The sequence below is a fragment of the Dermacentor silvarum genome, chromosome 11 (genome assembly GCF_013339745.2).
Source record: "Dermacentor silvarum isolate Dsil-2018 chromosome 11, BIME_Dsil_1.4, whole genome shotgun sequence".
NCBI lineage: Eukaryota > Metazoa > Arthropoda > Arachnida > Ixodida > Ixodidae > Dermacentor > Dermacentor silvarum.
In genome coordinates, this window is record NC_051164.1 from 92,017,478 (window position 1) to 92,042,377 (window position 24,900).

The 24,900-nt window shown below is 44.4% G+C and overlaps 1 protein-coding gene across 4 annotated transcripts in view; it reads left to right on the forward strand.

Moving 5' to 3' along the window:
- The window catches only part of LOC119433494 (uncharacterized), a 236,057-nt gene that overhangs the window by 198,943 nt on the left and 12,214 nt on the right, over window positions 1-24,900 (forward strand). For all 4 annotated transcript variants that reach the window (XM_049659433.1, XM_049659434.1, XM_037700730.2 and 1 more), the window contains 11 exons: window positions 4,077-4,326; window positions 5,539-5,829; window positions 7,297-7,426; window positions 10,119-10,306; window positions 10,996-11,150; window positions 15,244-15,483; window positions 16,605-16,827; window positions 20,281-20,649; window positions 21,282-21,449; window positions 22,600-22,785; window positions 23,872-23,962. In XM_049659433.1, the coding sequence (XP_049515390.1) occupies window positions 4,209-4,326; window positions 5,539-5,829; window positions 7,297-7,426; window positions 10,119-10,306; window positions 10,996-11,150; window positions 15,244-15,483; window positions 16,605-16,827; window positions 20,281-20,649; window positions 21,282-21,449; window positions 22,600-22,785; window positions 23,872-23,962 (2,159 nt within the window). In that variant the 5' untranslated portion in view covers window positions 4,077-4,208. The remainder of the gene's footprint in view (window positions 1-4,076; window positions 4,327-5,538; window positions 5,830-7,296; window positions 7,427-10,118; window positions 10,307-10,995; window positions 11,151-15,243; window positions 15,484-16,604; window positions 16,828-20,280; window positions 20,650-21,281; window positions 21,450-22,599; window positions 22,786-23,871; window positions 23,963-24,900) is intronic.

Below are 24,900 nucleotides of genomic sequence, written 5' to 3' on the forward strand. Positions count from 1 at the left end.
AGCCCCCCGCGGTGATGGATGGCGACGCCGATAAGCAGACGGCGGCGCACTTCACAGGCTGTCCTTTCTCTTCTATCCTCCTCCGCCATTCGTTGGATGTAGGGACGGGGGCGTAGTGCTCTTAGGCATACGGGATTTTTGCGCCCCCGCCCTCTGGTGGCGTAGCACACCCTTCGTCGTCGTCTTCCGAGGACCCCCTATCTTGTTCGCTTCTCCCACTAGCTCGCGCGAGTGTGTGCACTCTGTAGTACGTAGTGCTCGACATTTTACTTTGCCCCCACCTTTTTTTTTTTTTTTTTTTTTTTTTCGTTGTTGTTTGGTCCTTGCTGAAGGTTTGCATTTATCAGCCGTTCTGGAGCAAACGCAGACGCTACATGCTGGGGTGCCTTGATTTGAGGGTATGGGAGCCTCCATCAGCCAAGAGGGCAGCTTTCGTGCGAAAGCGGGCGAGAAGGTGTGAATCTGAACACTCTTCTAAGATATCTTTTTCTTTTTTTTCCTGTGGGCTGGTTTAGTGAAGAATGTTGTGAATAGTTACATTACACGGCATCGCTTTCCTAGCATTTTTAGAATAGGCAGTCTCTACTGCTAGGAGTAGGCAGCATTGTCACTCGAAGGAAGATATTTCATTTCTAGTTATACTTTAAGATGCGTAAATACGGTAAATATGCACCATATATTCGAATAACAAGAACATTGTGAGCTTTTTTCTTGCGGTATTAATGGCTTGCACCCATGGCTAGGAGCTAATCACACTACCACTTCTCAGCCAACTTCTGCAGACATTTCGAGGGCAGACATTGTTTTTACATGCCTATTTTTGCACAAATTGGTTCTATTGTCAAATGATTTGAAGATGGTATCTCTGGTGCCTTCGTTGCTCAAGGACATCAAGCAAACTGGTGGCACCTTCTTGCATAGCCTTTTTTGATTGTTGTGTACTGCATTCATACTGACAGGATAGTTTAGTTAAAAGCAGCAGGCCTTCATCTGCCATGCTTTGTCTGCCTCCACATCTCTTTTAGTCACCTACTACAAGTCACCTAGTTGTTATTTTGCTGTTGCTACTGATTAGGCGTAACTAGATGTAATAATGTAAATCAGCATCTTTTGCAACAGGTCACTGTGTTTATCAGCATAGCTGCTGTACCCCACCACACCAGCATCAAATGATGCAAATCAGCATCTTGCGTAACCAATGGCACAGAGCAGGCGTTGCAGCCACGAATGCTTTACAACTCTCTTGCACATCGCTTGCATTCCTGTTGCATTTGCAATTCAAAGTGAGCGTGTGGTGTGTGTTCGGAAACATAGAGTGGCTGCACCGAGGCATGTTACATCAACTAGTGTTTCTACCCACGTTGCTTGTATCCATTTCTTTCCACTTTTCTCTTTCCTTCTAGTCCTCACGCAAAAACATTTTTTATTCGACTAGGAAGACCTCAAATATGCGACACTGGGGACCTCGCACTTTGGGTGAGGCTTATAACTTGGCAGGTGTTTTTCTTGCTGCATTTCTTTTACGATCGCTGCATCTCGTCTTTCTTTTTTTTTCTTCTTACTCTGAATTTGTTAGCAGTTTCATGGGGGCATAGTGGGCAACATCAGCTTGCCTGCAGAGATGCTACTTTTCAAGCTCAGAGGCAGCCAAGAAAACAAATATAGGAGCTGTTTTCTTGAGGAGTGGCAGGAAGTACAGGCATTCACTCGCTTGACTGAGATTTAGTGCAGAAGCACTAACTCTTAAGAGCCAGTTCACATAGCGAGGCTAGGTCAACCTATTCCAGGGAGATGGCCAGATCATCATTGCACGCCACACTACGCAAAGTGTGTTTGTTTGATGCTTGCCTGCTTCCATTGTGTGGTGAGCGGGACCTGCTTATCTAAGCTATCAACCGAGGCCCCGTCACAGTGGTCTGTGTTTACTTCTTAAGAATTCCGCTGGGCGTTGCCGCAGAAGCTTCTCCTCTGTCTCCCGTGCGAGTGAGCCATTGCTTCTTCTTTGGGTCGGAGAGGGGCTCAACTTATTTTGAGCTCATCAAGGCAGGCGGCAGGGCTTTCCCTCGATCCCTCCCTTCTTCTCTCTTTCTGATCGTGGTGTTTGGCACTGACTTCAAAAGCCTCGTGTCTGTCAACAGGGTTGAACGTCCCCTCCCACGAGGCTACTCACCGAAAAAGAATCTCCAAGTTGAAGGGCTTTTCATTGTTTGGGAGCATCCACTGTTCAGGCATTTTCTTTTTTAGCAAGGTCATGTTTGTATTGTGCATCGTCGTCGTGGAGGAAATCTGCAGCAGGTAGCTAATAAGCTTGCGTGATATGTCAGCAGGAAACGGCAGGTAGCTTAGAAAAAAAATTGTTGACACACAATTAACAATGTGCAGGTGTAAAAACTGCATCAGTTGACTTCTCTTTAAGATTCTGAACTTTTGTCTTAAAATTGTGACATAGTTTCTGCTTTCTCCTTGGCCAGATATGCTTGTGGTGGTGTAACTATATCTCCAAGTGTCCTAGGAATGAATGCCTGCTGCTCTGAGGCTGTATTTTCTTTCATTTTATCAGAAGTCTTCACCATTAGGCCTACTGAATAATTTGTGATAGGTGGCTTGTCTTTGCGCCAGTACTTCTTGTCTTATAGTGAATATTGTGAATGTTTCACGTTGTGATAGAGCAAGTGTCTTAAGTGTTGTTGCTTTCCACCGACCACGCTGCTTCGAGAAGCAGGGCCAACCTCTTCGTGCCCTGCACCCAAAACCTGCATCACCCGAAGGCTGTGTTGTGTCATTTGCGCACGCTGCATCTGTGAGGAGATATGCAAGGTGGATGATTTCGGGTGGTTACATGTCAGGCAGGGCTGTGTTTTCCGGGTTGGTTACACGACAGAGAGGACTGAAGGGGGGCAGCAGCGAGCCAGCAATCATTACACACATGTGCACCTCTCAGTCTGATTGCATGCAATCACGCTTAGAGAGAGAGAGAGAGAGGGCGTGAGGAAGGAGCAGCCCAAGATATGATGACCAGGAGCTACTACTTCGTCCGGAGGGTGCAGTGTGTCCTTGTAAATCTTGTGCCGTGCCAGCGAAAAAGGCTGGAGAGCAAATGGCTCTGCTTCATGAGAGAGAGAAGGGAAAGGCTTGCTGCTGTTTGCATTTGTAACCTAGCCAAGGTGTTCGGCGTGCCGTGGCCAGGTGTAACTGGTTCTGAGAGGAGGAGGCTGTTGTTGGCGAGGGAAGCTAGGGCGAGATGTGGCGAGCGGGAAGGGGCGTTTCTCTTTGGATTTGCAAGGCCACGGCCTTCCCCTTGGCGCGGCCCAAAGGAATATGTTCGCTGTGGAAGGGTGCAAAGGATGAGGCCCCTCGTCTCGGCTTTCTACATTCCGTGCCATGTTGTTCACCCCTGCGAGAGCAAATTGCCAGGTCCTGTTAGTCGACCTTGGCTTCCGTGTGAGTGTGGGCCACATGTGCTGGTGGACGGGATGCACTGCACTTCCTCGGCAGCTGGTGTTTGTAAACAGGAAGCTGTGGACTACTCTTCTAAATTCTTTTGGATTAACTGCCAATTTTAAGATTGGGTGAGTGTTTCACTAGCTCGGTCTGGGCCTGCTACCTTTTGGAGCGTTTTTAGATGCAGCAGGAATTGAGAGCTTTTCCTGGGAAGCAAGTATGGAACCAATGAGTATTGTTGCAAATTTTTCTCCTTAGTCAGCCATTTGTTTTGGGATTGTGTAGGTGGGGGGATCTTGCTTTGTGGCCCTTTGGTGCATAATTTTAGATGATGTGCGACATGGGAACTTTCCTGAGCAGTTGCTGTTTCGTAAATGGCTATATGTGGACAATGTTTCAAGATAATCTTGGATTTTCTGTCAGTTTTAGCACTGTGTAAATATCTTTGTATATTTAAAAGGTTTTGTATCTTTATCTTACATTCCTTTGCCAACGCCATAAGTTTTAATTTTTGGTCATGACCTGCTGTGCAGATCGGGGGCACAAAACCACTGCAATAAACACAAGCTTACTTTGCTGCTAGGCAAAACGCTGACTGGTGATTCTTACTTATGTCACTTTAAACCTTCTTACAGAGCATTGCTGAACAACCATGCTTGCTGACTGAAAAGGGCAGCACACCAGTTGTCACGCCGGGCGCATGATTTCACGGACCTTGCTGTAGCAGCATTTGTAACCAACCGAGGGGACGTGCACACCGCTCTGTCATGGACGGGAGGCAATGGCGGCACCTGGCGAGTGGTGCCAGGCTTCTGCTCCTGCTGTGCGTGTTTCCAGGTGCCCACACGTCGCTCTGCAAGTCGGTGTTCTCTCCGATTTCTGGAGGTAAGATTGTCTATGCTGTCTACGATTCTAAAAAGCATGCAATGTAGCTGCCTGGCTCTGTGGAGCATGGAGAATGAACGGGGTTCTTGAGCATAGTGCTTGCCATTTTTTCAGTACTCATTGGAGAGCTTTTGCTGGTTCAGTTAAGGGAAACTAAAGAGAAAGATAATTTTAACTGTATTAGTAAGTTGTGCTTCTTAAATATAAAAAAAGTCACTATTACAGTGAAAGTCTGCTCGATAAGCCAAAAAAGACACCGAAAGGCAGGTGACACACACACCTTGAAGTTCCCAAACCAGCTCGCTGTAATGTTGTGGGTTTTGACGGCAGAGATGGACGCCATTGAACGAACCAAACACAGAACTTTGCAAGTTTTTACAGAGCCACAATTGCCCAACTTTGAAAAGAAAAAAAAAATAATTTAAAATACATGACGTTGCACTGATGTTGTGTATCCACATGAACTTATTGAAAATGAAACTTTCACCTTCATTTTATTCTTTTAATGATCAACCTATTGCCACAATATTAATGAAAATATAGGTTTGGAACAGTACGTTATCAATCTTAACTGATTTAGTCTTTTTCGTTATGTCCGGACACTTCAAGGCAAAACTCCTATGAAGAATACTTTGCTAGCACAGTAAAGTCTAAACGGTTTTCAATTGAACTAATATTAGGAAGGTGGCAAAAATGTTTTGGTCAAGCTTCATAATGCCGATGTTCAATTGTGTTTGCATATTAGGCTACAACTGTCCACAAACGTTTTTAGGGAATAGAAGGATGTTTTTCAGATACAGGCAACACTACTCTAAGGCCTGTACCAGTACTAGCTGTTAGCATTAAGTGGTATTTCGGAGGACGCAGTCCCCACATACATCAGCAAAGAGGACGCAACGTAGATAATCTCACACAATCTTAACCATTGAGGAAAGTGCAGGCGAAGTCTAAAGTGATAGCGAGCATCTGCCAGTCTGTAACAAGATGGGTGCAGGAAGATTGTGCGTGTCATTGTATTATCGTACTGTTCTTTTCCTCCTAATTTCTTCCTTGCAGGCTGTCAGTGCAGTATCATGACTCTAATGATGTGATGCAAATGTTGCCTCAAACTTTGATGTTGCAATCTTTTAGTTAAACACAACCTGTGTCAATCAACCGCACTGCTGTGTAAAATCCATGCACCTTCCTGAGCACTTGTGCTTCTGTGTGCAGACATGCCCAAGGACTTCAGCCTGAAAGTGGGCGACCCTCTGGTGCTCAACTGCACCCTCCAGACTCCAGAGTTCAGCATCTCGAGCAGGCGGTACTTGGTGAATGGCAGCCACCTGGAGATAAAGTTCAACGACACCAAGGTGCCTAGCGAGCTGCTGTCGGTGGGCGACATGTGGGTGGCGTTGCGGAAGGAGCACTCGGAGTATTCGGACACGGGCAACTACAACTGCAACATCCGCGTGGCCACTGACAAGGTTTTCCACGTCTGCGCCACGCAGGTCACCATAGGAGGTAGGTTCCACATCGCCTGAGCACATCAGTTTTCATACTGCTCTCTGGGCAGGGAATGGTTTAAGTTTGGGGTTTAAGGAGAATATGCTAACGTTGAAGCTTGGCTCATGATACTTGACTTTTTTGAATTTCTTATATTTGTACAAAGAGCGTGCAAAAGAAATACAAAGGAGTTTATGTTTTTTGATTCTAAAAGCTGCTTGGGGACATTGTTTCTTAAACTCCGTTATTGTCATACATGCATCATCATGTAAAGTGCGGCAAGTGTCGTTAGTATATCATTATGAGCATTACTATTTCAGAATAGCAGTCCCCATTGCATTTTGCTGCAGTAGCAGCAAGATGCCTGTAGTAGTGTTTACTGCTAGATGCAGAGAGCATTGCTGCTTTTGTAGGCGTAGGCTTCCATTGTCTTCCCAATTTCTAGGAAGGCTCCTTTCTTGGAAGCCTGGTAACTTGATCCTTTTTTGGACCTTGGTAGCTTCGCGGTGCATGCAAGAAGGCCTTCTTTTTTGTTGTCGTCAGCCCCAGCGGTCACTCGAAGACGAAAGTCTTCGGTCACTCCGAACTGTCGCGCCATGGTAGTTTTGGCAGCTTAAGTACTCTCCACTTGCTGTCTCCATAATGCTGTCATTGTGCAACTGGCAACAGGGAAACAGGATGATGGGTAGTGTGGTCACTGGCCAGTACGCATGTTGGTATGCGGTGTTGGTACGCGGTACGCAGGCCTTGGCAGACGGTTCAGCACAGCAGGCACAGGTGCTTGGGTTGCCGCTTCCATCACAGCGCCTGATGATGGTGGCAATATGTGCCTGCTGCTTTTCACCAGGTTTCAAAACCAAAACTGTGTGACTAAGTGCACGGAATAATGTGAAAAGTCCTTGGTACCTGAATATAATGCGATACTGGAGTTATGAATGTCAAATTAAAAGAAAAAAGATCCAACTTCATTATGTGCGAGTGTTTACAATACTTCTCTCTGCGCATGCACCTCTCCTTGGCATTTTTCCATCGACAGGCATCATACATTGCCTTCACCCTTGTGACACGGCTGCACCAACGTGTCAGGGAATGGATTTGGCTGAATTGACATTTAATTTCAGCATAGCTTATGAGTAGTGTTGCGCATAAATTTAAATGTTGCATGAGATTACATGTTGCATAGAACGAAAATAAAGACAATTGTATGCATCACATTATTTGTATTGCATTAAATGAGCAATTTATAAAAGCTTCACTTCACATTGGTTCCAACATTTGGATTGGACCTTCTGTGTTTTTTGCTTCACTTTCCTCCATTCTCCAAACTTGTCGGGCCTCTTGAGCATTATTAGGGCAGGCGAAATTTAACGCTCCATTCTGACAAATCTCTAAGATACGATGTGTAGTTTTGATTGAAGCTGCAAGTAATTAAATGACCTCACCATTGACTTCATTTTTCTCTGTTCTTTTTTTTTTTTTCCACAGAGCCCCCACTTCCCGTTGAAAACTTCCGGTGCATCAGTTATTACTACAAAAACCTTACCTGCTACTGGGAGCCACCACCGAACAGTGTCAAGACTGAATACAAGCTGGGAGAGATGTTTGCGTACACGCGGTGAGTTGTTGCTGTGTATGCTTCTTGCGGTGGAGACCGTTACACCTGCTCGGGAGACATTATAGAGGTTGATTCAGAGTTCAAAATAGTTCTGGAAATGCCTGCAATTTTTTTCAAAGCCTTCGTCTTGTTGCAACCTCCTTTTGAAATATTGGCTTTTGATGTCCATTATGTTGGCTTTTGAATAATCTGCTAATAAGAAAAGTATAAAATTACCAACCCTGTAGCTTTGCCAACATTGTTTCTGTAGTGAATACTACTCGCTTATAGCCAATTTATCCAAAGTGAAATTTTGTTGCAGTTTGTCTTAAATTTAAAGAGTACTGACAGGAAATTTGAGACTTCTAACTTTTCTGCAGTAAATAAAAGGCAAACCCTCTGAATCCTGCAAAGAACAGTGGCAAGCATTGCAGCACCCATAATATTTTACTCTAATTAATTTACTCTAATCACGGCTGGGCTCGACTGGCACACATGCTCGCTTCTTACGGCCTTCTCACCTGTCGGGGAAACCATGGGAGAGTTTCTCAGCACGTTTCACTACCCGTCGGCGGTAGGGGCGCTGCGACCCTGACCCTTCCTCCCCTGCTCCGTGTGCATGCGCTTGCCTTCGCGCTCGCACAATCGTTTTCCCGTGCATTTTATTCGGTGCTCTGTCAGTGTTGTTCAGTATGCAGTAATTTGTGGGCTCCTGAAGACGGCCGTACAGCCTTTAGTACACGCGGCCACAGCCAAGACTTGGCGCCGTTCATTGCACATTGGTATATAATTGCTGTGTGATGGTGTATTGCTTTGTTCCGTATTGCAAGTCCCGTTCCGGGGAAACACCCGGTGTTTCTTTTCACCAGTTCCCAAGCAATTAGTTTCTAGCCTGAGTTTCTAGTGCTTTTGGGCAAGATAGTGGGGTTTTTTTTTGATAAAGCCTCCAAACACCTGCCACGCAGGAAGAGCAGTCCAGCCCTATGTACAACGCGCTCCCATCTTGAGCTGCCCTGAAGGTGTTGACGACAGCCATGCGATACGATCCGCAAATCTAATTGCCGAGAAGTTTCTGAGAATACTCCTTGTTAATCACTCAAACCAACTGACTGACGAAAACGATAAGCCTTCGGCCTATGTACACAAGCCACCAAGGAAACACTTTAGATTGTAATTGTGAATAAGACACATTTGTGAGCTACTGTGTCCGCAAGAGTTTTCGCCTGAAAGTATGGCAACCATACTTCCCGAACTCATTCACGCGCGACTTGTGTAATCTCGACAACAGGGGAGGGGCTTGGCAAAAAATTACAAGATTGATAAGTTAAAACAAGGCGTAATATATTTTCAAATAACCATCCAATGTTTACCATTGTATTGCTAACAATATAGTGAAAATATGTAAATGAGAAGCACGATTTGCAAGGTCTCGTTATTATAGCAGCCTGCCAATAAACATTGCCATCAATTGCGAATGCCATTTACTGCAAATGACATTACATGTGCCGTGTGACAGAGGTATAAGTGCATACGAGCAATAAATATTTATTTTCATTTCTCAAAATGCATATGCGTTTGATGGCGGAGAGCTGTTCTCCCGGCGCATGTACCTCCATGTTCACCAGTGAATTTAAAGAAGCTCGATGTATTAATACGGCTACACTGCATGCATTTATAAGAAGCCTAGATGAACCGTTTACGCGTCCTCTACAATTAGGCGACTTGTTCTTGAATGCACGGAAGAGGTAAGAAGCGCGCCCGACCCCATATTCCAGCGTTGCGCGCGCTGCACAGATCGGCTGGGAACAGCTGAGCAGGGTGAGGTCGCAGCGCCCCCCACCAAGCAGCGGCGATAGGCAAGAACTAGCTCCGATGCGTTGGCCGTAGGAAGCGAGCGCGAGCCGTGCTCTGATATACTTGTTCTTTTGGACAAGTTTGTTTCAGTACTTAGTAGGTGGGTACATCATGATGTCATAATACACTGACTTGCTTCATTCCTGTGTTCGCTGCGTCTGTTATGTGTGAGCACAGCCAGGAGAAACTTGGCAGCGCTCTTGGTTGCATTTTTTTCTTTTTTCACAAGAAACATCGTTATACGTGGCTTTATTGCTTCACAACGTTCGCAAAATTACTGTGTGTCAAGATGTCGGGATAATGTCGACGGCGCCAGGTCTGGCATTTTGAGAATGACATTGTATCAAATTACGATATTTTGTTTCCCAACCTTCGTACTTTTATGCCTGCCAACATGTGCAAGTTTATCTTAAAATGCCCAAGTTTTATGGCTTCTTCATGATTGTGTTATTGATACCGATAATATTACAATTTTTTGTTTGTGTCTGGTTTAGAGCAAAATTTATTTCAAAAGATCAAAAATACAGTCGCTTATATATAAACAATCATGTTGAGCAGTTAAACACATTTTAGTATACCTCATTAAATTTTAGTATTTTTTCACTTTGCAGTATTTTTCATATTTTAAGGTTGGCAGGTCTGTAGTGTTGGCCTTTTATGTAAAAAAGTGGCAGTAGGGTTTTTACAGCTTTGGAAATATGTGCAAGTACTCCTTTAAAAACTTTATGAATATCAAATTATATGGCTACACTAGATTTTGTAGCAAGAGTGGCATGGGTGAGACATATAAGCTGTTGTTTTTGGACGACAGTAGTGTGAACACTGAGTTGACATGACATGCTTTACATTTCTTGCGCAGGATGCACAAGGGCTTTTATCGGTTGTGCCCAGAGGCAGGACACTCTGGAAATGGCTCTTGGTGCGCGTGGACTGTGGGGTCCAATCCGGCGCTTCGCAAGGAGACCACTATTTTTCGCTTGATTATGAATGGGACAAATGCTCTCGGTGTGAGAAATTTCACCTACACTATAGAGCATCTAAAAATAGGTGAGAATTTCCCAGTATTCTGCTCCCAAGAGTGGGCATATATTTTGTTGGTTTCTCTGTTTCACTGCTTTGGCCACAACTCCCTACGTACGACATGCAGTGTACCATGATCGAATCTCGGTATAACGAACATGGACATAAATAACGAATTATTGTACAGTGGAATCTCATTAATACGATCTTCACAGGAGCCGGAAAATAAAGAGTATCATCTGAAAATCATATCAACCAATGTATTATACAACCAAATCGTATTATCGGGACAAGAAAAAAATGTATTATCCCAAAAAATGTATTATGCAGAATTGGATCACCGAGATTCCACTGTAAATAACAAAGTACCTCTTTGTTTGCAAATTTTTTTACTGATATCAGTATGTGTGCTTACAAGTAATATTGGACATAACAAAGATATGTTCATGTCGTGCGACTTTATGGTTGCGAGTTATGGCTGTATAAAATGTGCATGAAAAACGAGGTTTTACACTGTAAAGATTTGACTTGTCATAGGCAATAGGATGTATCCCTCAGAAATGCGCCAACTTTATGGGACCCTACTAAGACAAACATTAACATACGAACACGAATATAAAGAAATATTGGAAAAAGCATAGGTTAATCTAAATATGTCTTGTCAATTTTGTCAATATTATGTTCTGAGCATAGTCTTTTTTGTTGTGTGTTTGCAGTGAAAATTTCCGAGCCAACTGAATTCAAGTGCAGCGCGGTGTCCAAGCGGAGTATCACACTTAGCTGGAACGCTAGCATCGAGCAGAGAGAGAATCCGAAGCTGCTTGTCATCTACGAGATCCACTACCAGTCTCAATACGAGTCCGACTGGAAGGTACATATTCATTTCTTTTTCTCATTTTAAAGGGACGTTAACAAGCGGCAATAAATGTGCCTGCACGAGAAGAAATTTTCTGTTAATTCTTTTTCCTGAAATCTATTTGTAGTTAGTAGTAAAGTGGTAAAAAATGTTGGCTGCTGATATAGAAAGTGATTACCAAACTTCCCTCACTTGTATTTTATTGAGACAAAAAAAAAATTGAAGGACACTTTGTAAATTCCAAAGTGTGTGCCCATTCGACTGACTACCGCCGCATGCGCATTCACTCATTCTTCTTCTGGCGTTTGGTATCGGGGGAATCCACATTCTTGGGGCGCTTCTCCGAACCGCTTGCCGTGGAATCATCACCAGGCCGCATGGAAGCCATCTGACTAACTCGACTGCTGCAACGAGACGTCTGACGAAGGAGCATTGCCGCGTGCGCCGCTGTGCCATCACGTGATTGCTGAGAGAGTGTGAGGGGGAGAGGCCACAGCTGGCACCGTTTCAGGGCACGGACAGACGGACGGTCGGATGCCGCGTGTATGAGCCGTTAAAGTCTTTCGCCTTAAAATTCTTTGACGCCATATCTGGTGACAGTTACTTCTTCTCACTAGGGTAAAACAGAAACAACAGCAAACTAAAGAAATACACAAATAATTGAAATAGTTACTGCTTAGATATAGAATGGATTAAAATGTAGCGAAGCAAGGGTGGATGTCTTCCACAAAAAGTTGCCGTTAAAAATAAGTTCATGGATGTTAGAGGTACTCAAGTAGGTCTCGGAGATTAACTATTAGTGCATCTACCTTTCTTTGATGTGCAAGTAAGGCTTCAAAGTATGTTCTTGTATTTTAGCCATTTTTGTGCACGATGTTCTCAAAAGTAGGCCGAGAAAAGAACGCACCCCAAACTTTGCTACTCCGCAGTCCCGTGACCGAACGGCCGTGCTGTAGTTTTCTGGAGAGACTAGAATCCTTTACTCTCGCACATTTGTTTAAAGCAAGAACACTTAATCTCAATGCCTGTCGCAGTGTTGGAAATACTTAATAATGATGCCACGTGAGAAATGCCGAGATCACGTTAACATAATTCTGCAGCTAACTTCTGTAGGCTACACATCCACGCTAGCGGCAAACATGCCATGGTGGCACGCTGACAGGGGCGGTTGGTTTGATGACTGAGAAGCTGATGACAAAGCCATGACAAGTGAGTACTAGCGGTAAGAACAGGCTGCATATTATCACGGTAGCTTGGGGCCTGACGGAAAGAGCGACCGTGATAACGCTCAGCCTGTTCTCATCACAACCTTGCCACCAGTACTGGCACAAAGGCACCTCGCAGACTCTAGAGAGAAAAAAAAAAACCTAGCTGGCTATCTGCAACAGTTACTTTACGCAGTTTACGGACTTTACTTTGACGTAATAGTACAGAGAGCGCACGCAATGCATAGCCAGGCGCGGGGGCGCAGCGCACGGGAGAGTTAAGTGGACGTGCGGACGGCACTTGGTCGGCATAGTCAGCCTAGTTGGGAATAGTGTCAAATTTGCGTGTAGGTTGCTCGATTTTGAGCCTGCCTCTGGTTTGGTGTGTGCGATGGGCCCCAAGTCGAGTTATACACCTGCTGCGGGACAGAGAGTTTATCTGCTCACAAAACGGAAACACTGATCAGACACCGATCAACTTTGACATGCCGATGAGCAGGACGGTCGAGGAAAAAGATGTGCGTAGCGTGGTTGTTGTCAAAACAACAGGTGCTGAAAAGCAGCGCTTCAACGTGATGCTTGCTATAACGACAGACGGCCGGAAGCGGCTGCAAGGACGACCTGTTGTGGATCCTTGATGTGGATGAAGCGGCCAGTGACCAGGGCCGGTAGCTTGTACGCGTTTGAAAAGCCGAAACCGAGCATAGGCTTACAAGATAGCAGCCCAGGACGACAGGTCTGGTAGCTCTGATGCAGAGTGATGTGCAATAACAATGCTGTTACGGTTTGCAAATAGTATATGTGCATTTTTACTGCAAAAGAAGTTATCTAATGCATTTTTCAAATCATTACCGTCTTACTTGAAAATTTTTGCTGTTTCGAAAATGTTCACGTAAAATTCACCCCGCATAATAAACGCACCCCCAAACTTTGGTTTGAACTTTTGGGGAAAAAAGTATGTTCATTATGCGAGTATATATGGTGAATTGATTGACGCAGTAGTTAATTCATGGGGTTGAAGCTAATTGGTTGCTTGAATCGCATGATGTTTCCATTACTTAGCACAGGGGCACAAAATATAAATATAGTACTTGCACTCGACGTCAGCTTGGGTCAGTATGGGAAAATGGCGTTGTGACAACAACATAACAAATATAATAGCAGGAATCCGTGCCTATCATTGTGAATGCAATGCCATAAGTCATATGACGGTAATCAAAATCTTTCTTGGAGGCAGCAATTGAAATGCATGGTCTTACTGTGGATAGAAAAAGATCTACAAACCTCAAGAGATACAATTGGCCGCAAAAGTTTATGGGACACGCGAAAAATTTGATTTCCCATGAAACCTGGGCACTTAGTCTTGAGTTAAATGTTTTAGTATGCAAACTTCCCCTCGCATCTATTTTATTGAGATGAAAATAAGCGGAGACATCTTTGACGCGATATCTGGTGACGGCTACTTGTTCAGATACTTGTTGGTTGGCTACTTGACGGCTACTTGTTGCCTTTGCAGTCTACACAGCGATCCATTAAAATAGGAGCGCTATGCCTTAACAGAGGTGAAAGTCACATTTCTCTGTGGAACCAGTGTCCTGTAAACTTTTGCTCCTGACTACATTTTGTGGGGCTGTGCCGAAATGTCTCAGAATGTATGGGCAAAGCCAGATCTGGAACACTAGCACATAACTCTTGATAATGAATTATACGTCATGAAGCTGAATAATTCTGTGAAGCTCGGTTGCAAGCTCTGCCTTCGTAGTACTACTGCACATAATTAGCGGAATAGAGTGGAGACCCTCTGTGCTAAAGAGGCCTGCATGTTTTCCATTCTTTCCTACCTTCTTAGCTGTATTTACCCCTCCCTTTGCTTTGTCTGAGGTCTTTTTTTTGTTTTTTTTTAACACTTGCCTGTTTACTCCCTAGTTGTTTTGCCCTTTGTTCAAACCTCTCATGACAGAACAATGGCCGTTTGTCTTTGCACAAGTGGTGGCAAGAAGAGTAGTTGAAGTGGGTAAATGTTCGTCATTTTCAAAGAGTCCGTCTAAGCTGTGTACTTTTTGTCATCCATGCCAGCTGGCAAGAGTTACGCTGCGCAGGCAGCTAGCCAAGTCCGGGAACAATTGCAGTGTCCCCCCCCCCCCCTTATTTTTTTCTTTTAAGTTTGTGCAGCCACTTGCCACTTATTGCTTCTGCATAAGTGGTATGTTACTTTTGGTCTGCAGAGGTACCACATTGAAGTATGAAGGTGAAAATTTATTAGGCAGTAATGGGTCAGACTCCTTCTGACATGTGAAAAATATCTGTTCCAGTCAGACGTTGGCACACGCTCATGTTTGCCGATTTTGTCTTTGGATTCTTTGCGGCACCTTTCAAGAACTTTTTCAGCAGCTGTTGATAATTTCATTTAGCGTAACAAGGGCAGTGCCTCTTAGCGGCATACTTGATGGAATTCATACTCACTTATTGTTACGTGAAGCACCAGAGAAGATGGCGACATTTTCTTCACGTGCATTTTACTGAAGAAAACACACACACACACACATGGTAGTTTAGTGACTGTTAAGATCATTTTAGAGTCGAGTAGTTATACGTTGCATGTTAAGAGAACCAGCAAATGCCCTCAGATGAGAATATTGGAGAAGTGACTGTGAGAACCTTAGAGAAAATGGTTGCTGTGGTGATAACCGACTACATGATGTTGGCTTGAGACTGTACACTGTACAGTAGCCTCGGAAGTAATGAACATTGTGCTAAATAAATCACTTAATGCTCGTTTGTTAATTCAAGTGTAATGAGTGTGAATGCATGAAACCTTTCTCATCATATCATGCTTGCTGTAGTTCTAATTGTTTCATTTCTGAAAATGTATTTCGTGCCTCGTGATTCTCATCTTTCACCAGACTGTGGAGGTGTTCAACAAGACGTCGCACATGATACAAAACCTGCACCCATTCACTGAGTACACCTTTCGGCTCCGGGGAAGGGCATCTAAGGCAGTGCAGGACGAGTTCTGGACCAATGACGTTTTGCTCTCTCAGACGACATTGAAGGACGTGCCTGAAGCACCACCTCGAATATCGAGGAGCGGCTTCAAGGTGCAGAATTATCAGAACAGGCGGACCGTCATGCTTAACTTTGCGGTGAGTGTGGCTTTCTTATTTGTTAATGCTTTTATTTTCAGGTATGAAGGTATACATTACTAATGAACAGCAACACCTACAACACCTGCTTATCTGGTCACCAAACATGGCATAGGCGTCACATTAAGTGTACAAGCCGAAGTCATGCTGTCGTTACATGTATTCGCAAACGCAGAAGCGGAGGAATGTGTCCTCGTTATCCTTAATCGATTGGTATATTTCAGTTGTTCTCGATGGTACACCATGTGTCTATCTGCATCGAAGTGCCATCATCTGCTCAGTCTTAAGCGTGAGAGCATGCCTTGTAGCTTTTATACCTGCGGAAGATTATTGTGAAGCAATGGAGTGTCCTTCACATTTTAAAACAAGTACTAATTACAGCACAAGTGTTCACTTGCGTGAGTAAGCTTCCTGTCAGTCTTTCTGCTGAATTAACTCAATCGGGGACCGCAGTAATAAGCCGCTTGGGCAATTTTGTTTTCACTGCCCATCAAAAATGCAACCAGTTTTCTTATTGGAAACACATGGTCTGTGGTCACAGTCTTCAGATTTGATGAGACATTGCTGCAAGTTTCGTTTCACAGTACGCAAATATCTAGTTGTTTGTGGCACAAGTTACCTCGGTTGCATGGTTGCAAATGTTACCATTACCTAAAGAACTGTGTCTTGAATTCCACTCTTGCGTTACCGGTTGTTATATTTTAGTATGTTAAAAAATGGGTTACATCAAAGTCTACATTATTCCTGCCCAACCCAGTCAACTATTTCAGTAAAACACACGGACAGAAAAACTGTAAGCAAGATGGATGCATAAGGCACTAGTGTTTGTTTAGTGTGCTACGTAGTACTATGTATCACTTCCATCATTAGTGCAGAATATGACAGATGACGAAATAAACAAACACAAGTGCAAGTTAGCACTTGTGCCTGTCCTGCATTTTGTCGTCTAGTCATATTCTGCGCACAAAAAATCCTATGGATTACCAAACAGGCCGAACCAACGTTTAGCTTAGCATTCTCTGTTGTTTTTCCTGGGTATTCTCAATGCTGTGCACTAACTCACTGCTGTCCAGGCTACGTGAGCTGTGCTTTATGGTTGTACTGTTGATGGCTGAATGCAGGCACTCCCCAAGAAGAAGTGGGGCGGGGCCACTCTCCAGTACTTCATCAAGTGCTGTGAGGACGTGCCAGAAGAAAGCTGCGAGAACAAGACAGTGGAGATGCCCACCGTCATGTTCGACGGCCTGTTCCGCAACTCGCGCTACAACATTCAGCTGTGGTCGCTGAACGAGATCGGGTTTTCTCGTGTTCACTCCAGCCTCCAGGTGGACAAGTATGACGAATGTAAGTTCTTAAGTAGTTCTGTTAAACGAGCTAGTTGGTTGCAAGAATCTTGATCTATGTTACCAGTGCAATAGAAACAAGACAGAAAGAGGTCTCGGACAAACAACAAACGCAGCGCTACAACTACACTTCTGGTAGAATGAGGTGGTAGTTGAGGATGAAGCTTTACGCCCGTGCATTGCAAGTTATGACGGTTCTGAGGCTAACCAGACTGATGGAAGGATTGACGCATAGAAAGGCAGGAAGAATGGAACCCAATATATGAGAAATAGTTGTAGTGCAGCGTTGGTGGTTTCTACGTGTTCTCTTTGTGCCTCGTTTCTGTGTCGCTGGTAACATGAATCAAGAAGTTAAGTTGCAGTCGGGCTTGTTAGGTGACTTGAGCTTCCTTCAAGTGTGGAGCTTTTTGGTGTGTGCTTTTTTGTTCTGAGCCTTTTTCTCTGCGAGAAATAAACTTCAACGCTCGACCACAATGTAAATCGAGAAAAAGTGCACTGCATACATGACTGCACTATACAATCCAAGAATATCTATTGGACACTGAATACTGCTTTGCTCCTGAAAGCAGATAATAAAAATTAATAAATAAAGATAAAGAAACAGTTGAAAGAAAGGCACCAAAATTTGCCTAATTTCTGCAGTACATGCAGTTATTGAGTGATGGCTGAAGTGCCAAGAAGTGGTGTGGCTTGCTCTTGGTGGTGCTGATGATGTGTCGGGTATAGGAGACGTCAGGTGTATGTGGCAAATGTAGAGTCATTGGCATGGCACCTAGATATGAAGTTGGCATTTCGCCAACTGCATATCTGTATATCTGACTGAACAGTCTCACTGGCTGTTAACAGTCAGTGATGGTTTAAGTTAGACAGTATAGAGAAACACTAAATTAGTTTAGACTGGTGAAGTGGTCTTTCATAACTGTATTTCGGCTAATTTCGCTGCAAGAGGTTGATTGAGGTGAGAAAAAAAAAATGAAGGCTGAACTTCAATTGTCAAAAAAAATCTTGTGCCTAAATTGCACCGCCGATGCATCATTGTGACTTCAACGAAGTTTAAAGCATCTTCTTTGTTTTTTTTCTGGGAGGGTGGCTGTCATACAGTCAAACCTCGATATATGAAATAGCGCCGTGACCGCGAAAGGAAATAGTTTGATATAGCCGGAATTCTATATATAAAATCAGCTAGAAAACGTGTCGAAAGCTAGTACAAATCAATCAATGAACCAATTGTGACAAGCGATAGGCCGGTGCCTTCTATTGCGCCACAACGACAAAGCGCTCCAACGTGCTCAGGTTTCTTCGAGCTAGCATTCTTCCTCTGTATCGTCTGATCCTGCCTCTTTGGTTGCTTCCTCGGAAGCTTCTTCAGTGCGGCCAACGAAACCCGCATGTCGAAAGCAGTTAACTATTGTCGACTGCTTGACGTTGTCCCAAGAGGCTTTCAGCATTTGAATGGCACCCAGAAGGTCTATCTTTAGCTCTTGGCCCATCTGGAGCTTCACAAGCAAAATGTCGATCAGCCGACAGTTATAAATGGACTTGAAAGTGCGAATAATGCCCTGGTCCAATGGCTGAAGCTTTGACGTGGTGTTCGGCTACAAGAACTTCATTTCAATATTGCTCAGCTGGACATCGGTGTGGTGCGCCGTGCAATTATCAACGATGAGGCATACCTTCCGGCCCTGACGAGCCAGCTCGGAGTTCCATGCCTTCAACCATTTTTGGAATATATCCCGAGTCATTCACTACTTCTTATTCCAGGCATATGTCATCGGAGTACTGGGGCAGTTACGCATGCACCTCGGGGGTTTGAAACTTGCCTATGACAAGTGGCCGTAGCTTTGTGCTTCCGTTCATATTGGCAGAACTGTTATGCGAGCCTTGCCTTGCTTGATGCCGTGGCACTTGTCCCTCGTGGGTGTCGAGCATTTGTCGCGGAAGCATTTGCCAGAAAAGGCCTGTTTCATCCGCATTAAATATCTGGTTCGGCTCATACTGTGAGAACCTGGGGCCACTCTTGTTCAAGCCACTTCTTGATCTCTCCGCCATTGGCGTCCTCACTTACCCTCGAGACTGTCTTCCCGACAATGTTAAAGCGGGCCTTAAACGTTGCAGCCAACCGCTACTTGCATTGAAGTTCTCGGCGCCGAGAATGAATGCAAAGTTCTATGCCTTCTGTTGTAGCATTGATCCCGATAAAGGAATATTCCGGGCCCTTGCATCGATGAACCATTTGTGCAGTGACTTATCAACATCTTCAAAGGCAGCTTTGCGCACACGCCGGGCGCATGAGTGCTGGTTTTGTTCTGCCTTGGCCATTTTTTTGTGACTCTTGTTTTTCAGTAGTGTACTCAGAGTGATTCTTGGTATGTCGAAAGCTTCGGCGACACTGGACTTCTTTTCACCATTCTCAATGCTCTGGATGACTTCCAATTTCACGGCGAATGTCAGGGACGTCCGCTTTTTCGCGTTTGCCACCATCACAACACCAACCACACCACGACAGGCCTAACTCCGGTCACACGAATACACGACAACATTGACTGGCTTAGCACTAGCAGCGGCACCGAGGAGGAGTCAGTGCGGCAAATGGAATGCATCGTTTACGTTGTCAAACTAGCCAAGCCATTGCGTGCGTACGCCGCTACGTTCAAACGGTGCCCTCGGCGCTATCAATGTATGCAACTATAGTGCGCAGCAGTCGGGAATGCCCATCGCGCCACTGCTACCTTCGAGGGTGTTGCAGAAAAGCTGGCCACCTATCAACAGAGCCCATGTGGTCTGGGGTGGCGGAGTTCGATATATCCATTTTACGTCTGACCCTGTTCGAAATAAAAAATTATAAATGCATGCAATTTTCATGGTGATATGGAAAGTGTTTGATATACGCAATAATTATATATATCTGGGTTCGATATATAGAGGTTTGACTGTAGCGCAATAAATGTTCTCAAAACTTGCCAAGTTCAGTCTTTACTGATTGACTTATTGACTAAGTCCCCCAAGCAGACGCCATCAAAACTCATGTCGTTATGGCGAGCTATTGTGTGAACTTCACAGCAACATCACCATTTGTCTTTGGTTCTTGTGCCTTTTCTGGCTTATTAATCCTGCTGTCACGGTAAGAGTGGCTTTGTTGGTATTGTTGAAGGGTATTGAAAGATTGTACTACTAGTGCAGCTCAAGCTGCACTTTTCTTTTTAGTGTCTCTCTGCATGCAAAGAATCTAGTGGTCTGTCTGCCTTGGTGTTGGTGTTAAGTTTTCAGGCTTTATATCAGACTTGCATTGTTGCTGCTGGAATTTGCAGTGCCTTTGTTCGCTATTGTACACACTGCACAAGCTTTCAGCACTAGCAACTTAGCGTACCAGGAAGAGGTTGACCTGCTGGCTGAGTGCTTCTGCGAGACACATTGCACTGCACCTTGCAATACCAGGTGTAATTAGTTTTTCCAGTGATGAATGCACCTCAGGACATAAAGGTTGTCGCCCATGGCTCTGGGAGTTACGTGGTTTCGTGGCGTGCACCGTCTGCTCGAGTGCCCATCCTGACCTCCTCGACTTCTTCATCGGCTGAGGAAGAGCACGCAGATAGCTTGGAGCCACTAGGACCCGTGAGCTACACGGTGTTCTGGTGCCCGCGGATGTTGCCGCGCTCTTACAGCTGCAACGAATCTCTCGAGTGGCGGAAGACGGAACTCAACACGTCCTCCATAGTGCTCAACCTCGACCCAGGCAATGTGTACCAGTTTGCAGTCGCGGCACAGACCGTCGACAAGGCCTCGGAGATGCACTGGACGACATGTGTCATTCCAGTGTACAAAGGTGAGTCCAGCAGCACAAATATAACAAGATAACTGTAGTAAAGCACATTCTGGTCCTGTGCTGATTCCTTATCCTCACTGCCGTAGCTCATGAGTATATGGTACTAACATATACTTAAAATCAACAGCTATGTTTTTATTGGACATGTTTACTTTCGCAATATGGCCGTAACGAAACTTACTCCTTTTTCACACTCACTCTCTCGTGCTGTATTCAGTTAAGTATTGAATGTGCAGGTGAAAGGGCGACATGTGTTAGGCATCAAATTCAGGTGGCTACATTTCAATTGAGATTAATATGAAGTGAAGTTTCGCAGGCCATGTAATCTGTGGAAGAGGATTACTGGTGGTCCAGTAGACAAATGGGGTTGGTTCGATAGGAAAGGGATATGCAGTTGAGGGCAGCAGAGGTAGAGAGAGTGATGACCCTAGGAAACTTGCAATCATGGAGGAGTTTTGCCTGCCACAGGACAGGAATAGTTGGAGATCTTGGGGATGTGCTTTTGCTTATGCAATGGACAATGGCCTGATGACGATGATGCAAGTCTCAATAGCAAGGGGGAATGTGCTGTCATGCTAGAACTCTTTCTTTCACAGTGTGGTCTAATATTTTCCGTTCCATGTTCCTTGTAGAGCTTGAGAAGATCACGCAAGTGACATTGGAGAAAGACAGTGCCCATTCACTGCTTATGCACTGGCAACTTGAGTGCAGTGCACTCAAGTCGTACGTGAACAGCTACCAGATTGAAGCTTGTGCAGTGTTGCCACGGTACCAAAAGATGGCGCTACAAGACTCCGCTGGTGAGCCTCTTTACAAACATTTGTCTTGTCACCCATTGGCATCAACTGAAGACAAGAGGTTGATGCTTGCATAATAAATTCTTGAGTTGCATGTATCTTTGAACATTGTGGTAGCTGTGATGAAAGGATAATACGTTGTCTCAAATTCCTAGCTTATAGGTTTTCCGAAGAGCGGTGGTCTGAGTGGGTTGGTACCAGTTCATTGTAGAGAGAAGGCTTGTAAATCAAGGGGGGTATAATTGTGGTGGCTTTGTTGATTCTACACTAAGATATATTGCAGAACAGAGACACAGATGAACAGAAAGAGGCATGTCGCACGCGAGTGCTTGTATGTCGTCTCTTTCTTTGTCCATTTGGCCCTATGATTTATCATAGTAGCAACTGCGGTCAAACAGGAGAAAGTGAGACATACATTCTCCAACAACCGAGTGTTTTACAAACACGCAGGAAACCACTAAAGCAGCACAGGAAGCATGCGCTACCCCAGGCATCAATCCCTCCCACTGTCATCTTACATATTGCGTTAAATAAACAAGAAACTTCAGCTTGGGAACTAAATACAGAAACATTAATCATTCATGTAAGTGACTCAAGCACACAGCTCATAGGCTGCTTGTTCCTCCTGAATGTTCACCTGCTCCCCAAATGTTGCACACATTTTCAGAGCATACCCCACCTTTTCTCCTTCTAAAATGACTTGGACAAAGAAAACTCCTTCCTAGGCGCCCAACAATGTAAAACATTTGATTTCAAAAAAAAAAAATTGTTTTATTTTATGTTTGGTAGCTGTAGGATCCACCATGAGTGTTATGTCGCATCATCCATGAAAGGTGTAATATTGGTGCGTGAAATATTTGTTTCTATTTAAAAATATTTGTTTCGGTTCAGTGGTGTTTGAATAAAATCATTTTCTTCATGTTCACTTATTAGTAAAGTTAATTTATTTACATATTTCCACTCAGTCTTTGAGCCACCATTTTATTTATTTTATTTGCTTGTGGTTTACACAAGTCGACTGAAGGCAATCGACTTCAAGCCTAACCAGCATGTAACAGGTTGCATCTAGTGCCAAATATTAAAAGCCCTTGTACCATGTTTTTGAACCAGAAATATATTTCTTGACTGTGCGTTCACTTTCTTTTCTCATCAGGGTGTCTGTACAGCAAATACGATTCCAAGACCTGCAGAGTTTACAACATTACGGACCGAGATGATGAAGAGCAAGTCCTGAAAGGACTGTCTGCCAACACAGTCTACAGAGCCGTCGTAAGGGCCTCATCTAATGGGAAGCTCACCGACGACAGCCCAGCGCAATGTGCCAAGACCGAAGGCTCTGGTACAGTGTTTCATTATTTGCAGCGATGCTTCATTAAGTTAGCAAAGTGTGGTGTTGGGCTAGTTGGTGCATAGCTGTCAATATTCGTGGCGCAGTCTAAGAATGAAAGAAAGAAACAAACAGAAAGAGCGCCAATTGACACTCATTCTGTTTGTGTTTCTTTTCTTAGACATTGTGCCATAAACACTGACACTTCAGTAAGTTAGTGCGCAGTACGTATTGCCTAGCAGATGCAAGGGCCAAGGCATCGAGGGCAAAGTTTTTTTTTCTCTTTTTTTTTTTTTACTGATGTGAGTGAGCGTAGTTTGCATCCGAAAAAGGCTTCAAAGACTACAGAGAAATGTCAAGCTCAGCTGCTTAGGAAAATAACAGCGCACAATAGACAAGGACACAGGCAAAGAAGAACACGACACAGCGCCTGTGTCGTGTTCTTCATCCCGCTGTGCCGGCTTGTCTGTGCCGGTCACTTCGCTGGCTCGGCCGCTGCCGTCGCTGTTGCTCACGCGTTCATATGATCCGCAGCGGCGCGGTAGTGCGTTTGTAACAGCCGATTTTTTTTCGTATTAAGAGCAATGTATTTCGGCCGGGGAATGTTACGAATTCGTATCAAACCAAAATTCGTACCAGCCGTGATTGTATCACCGGGGTTTTACTGTATTCCTGTGCCCGAATGGCTGTAAAATGGCCCAGAAATTTTTTATGCCACCTTCTCCTAGACTGACGCATAAATCTGCCCCGACTTATATTTAGTGCCAGTGTTTACAAGCTGGCTATTCCGCAACATAGATTCACATATTCCTGAAAGCGGGGCCTTTGTACAAGAACCTTGCGAATAGAAGTTCCTTTACATGATGAGCTTTCTTAAGTAGTCAAATCTTATGGGAAACAACTTGTTAATGCTTTGCATCTGCTAGCATACACATGTAAAGCAGCATCAGTTACTGCTGTAGTAAGATTGCGTTTGCTGGTGACAGATGTTGCTTAGGGTAATCTAAAGCAGTGTCGGTTTATGTTGTAGTAAGATTGCTTTTGCCAGTGATGGTGTTGCTCGTGACTACATTATTGTGTTTGTATCCACGTCTTCAGGGGCGGACATTCCTCTTGTGGTGGGATGTGCTGTAGGTGGAGCTGTTGGCCTGACCGTCCTCGTCTTTGTGCTCTACCTGCTAGCACGATGGTGAGATTTTTAGCCTTCATGGCATTCTCTTATTTGCACTGGCGCTAGCCAGTTGAAAGTAGTGGGTGAAGAAGGGAAGTCCCAGGCGGGACGCAATGTTCCAACAAGGGTCTTTCTTCACCAGGGTAACGTTGCCCTGATGAAGGTAAGTCGATATGTTGGCTTCACCCTGCGCCTTCTATTGTTCATTCACTGCTTATCAATTCAGGCCTTGATCTTCCTGTGATTCGCCACGCTTGGATTAGCCAGTTACTTGGATTACTTTATACTTGTTTATTTTCGAGAACCCTCAAGGTAAAATGACATTACAGAGGGGGAATGGTTGATATGAGGGAATGCGTGAAAGCAGTTGGTGAAACATTGCTCTTGAGGCGTTGCTGTGTTGTCACACGTCCGATAATTAGCCAATATTGTTCATTTGCTTGGACAGTGTGAAGAGCTGCTTTCCACATAGCTTCCACCACTTTTTTCATGCATGTGTCACATTATACCGAAACAAAAGTTCAGGAACTTGCCTTACTATCTCCTGCAGAGTGCACAAAAAAACATTGTGTGTTCACAAAGTGCCCATTAGGGCATATTCCTCCTGTTGGTGGATTTCAACTCCGTAGTTTTTTAAGGGAGAAGTGAAGTTTTTGAGACATTCGATGGAGCTAATGTTCTTTAATTTAGTAATGTAAACGAGAAAATCATTATAGTGTACATAATTTAAAAGAGCACTGCAGAACATAATTAGTTTACTCGGAAGGCCACTAGATGTGCCAGAATCATAAAGCTGGGACTGTAGGAGACGAGTGCTTCGCTCAGTGGCGAATAGAAACATCGTTGCAGACCATTCCAGTGAAGTGAAGTAGGTGCTAGTTGCCAACCGACAATTCGGGCACAGTGCACCGTGTGATAATTCGAACTCGGACTAATTTGCCCACCATGTCAAGTAA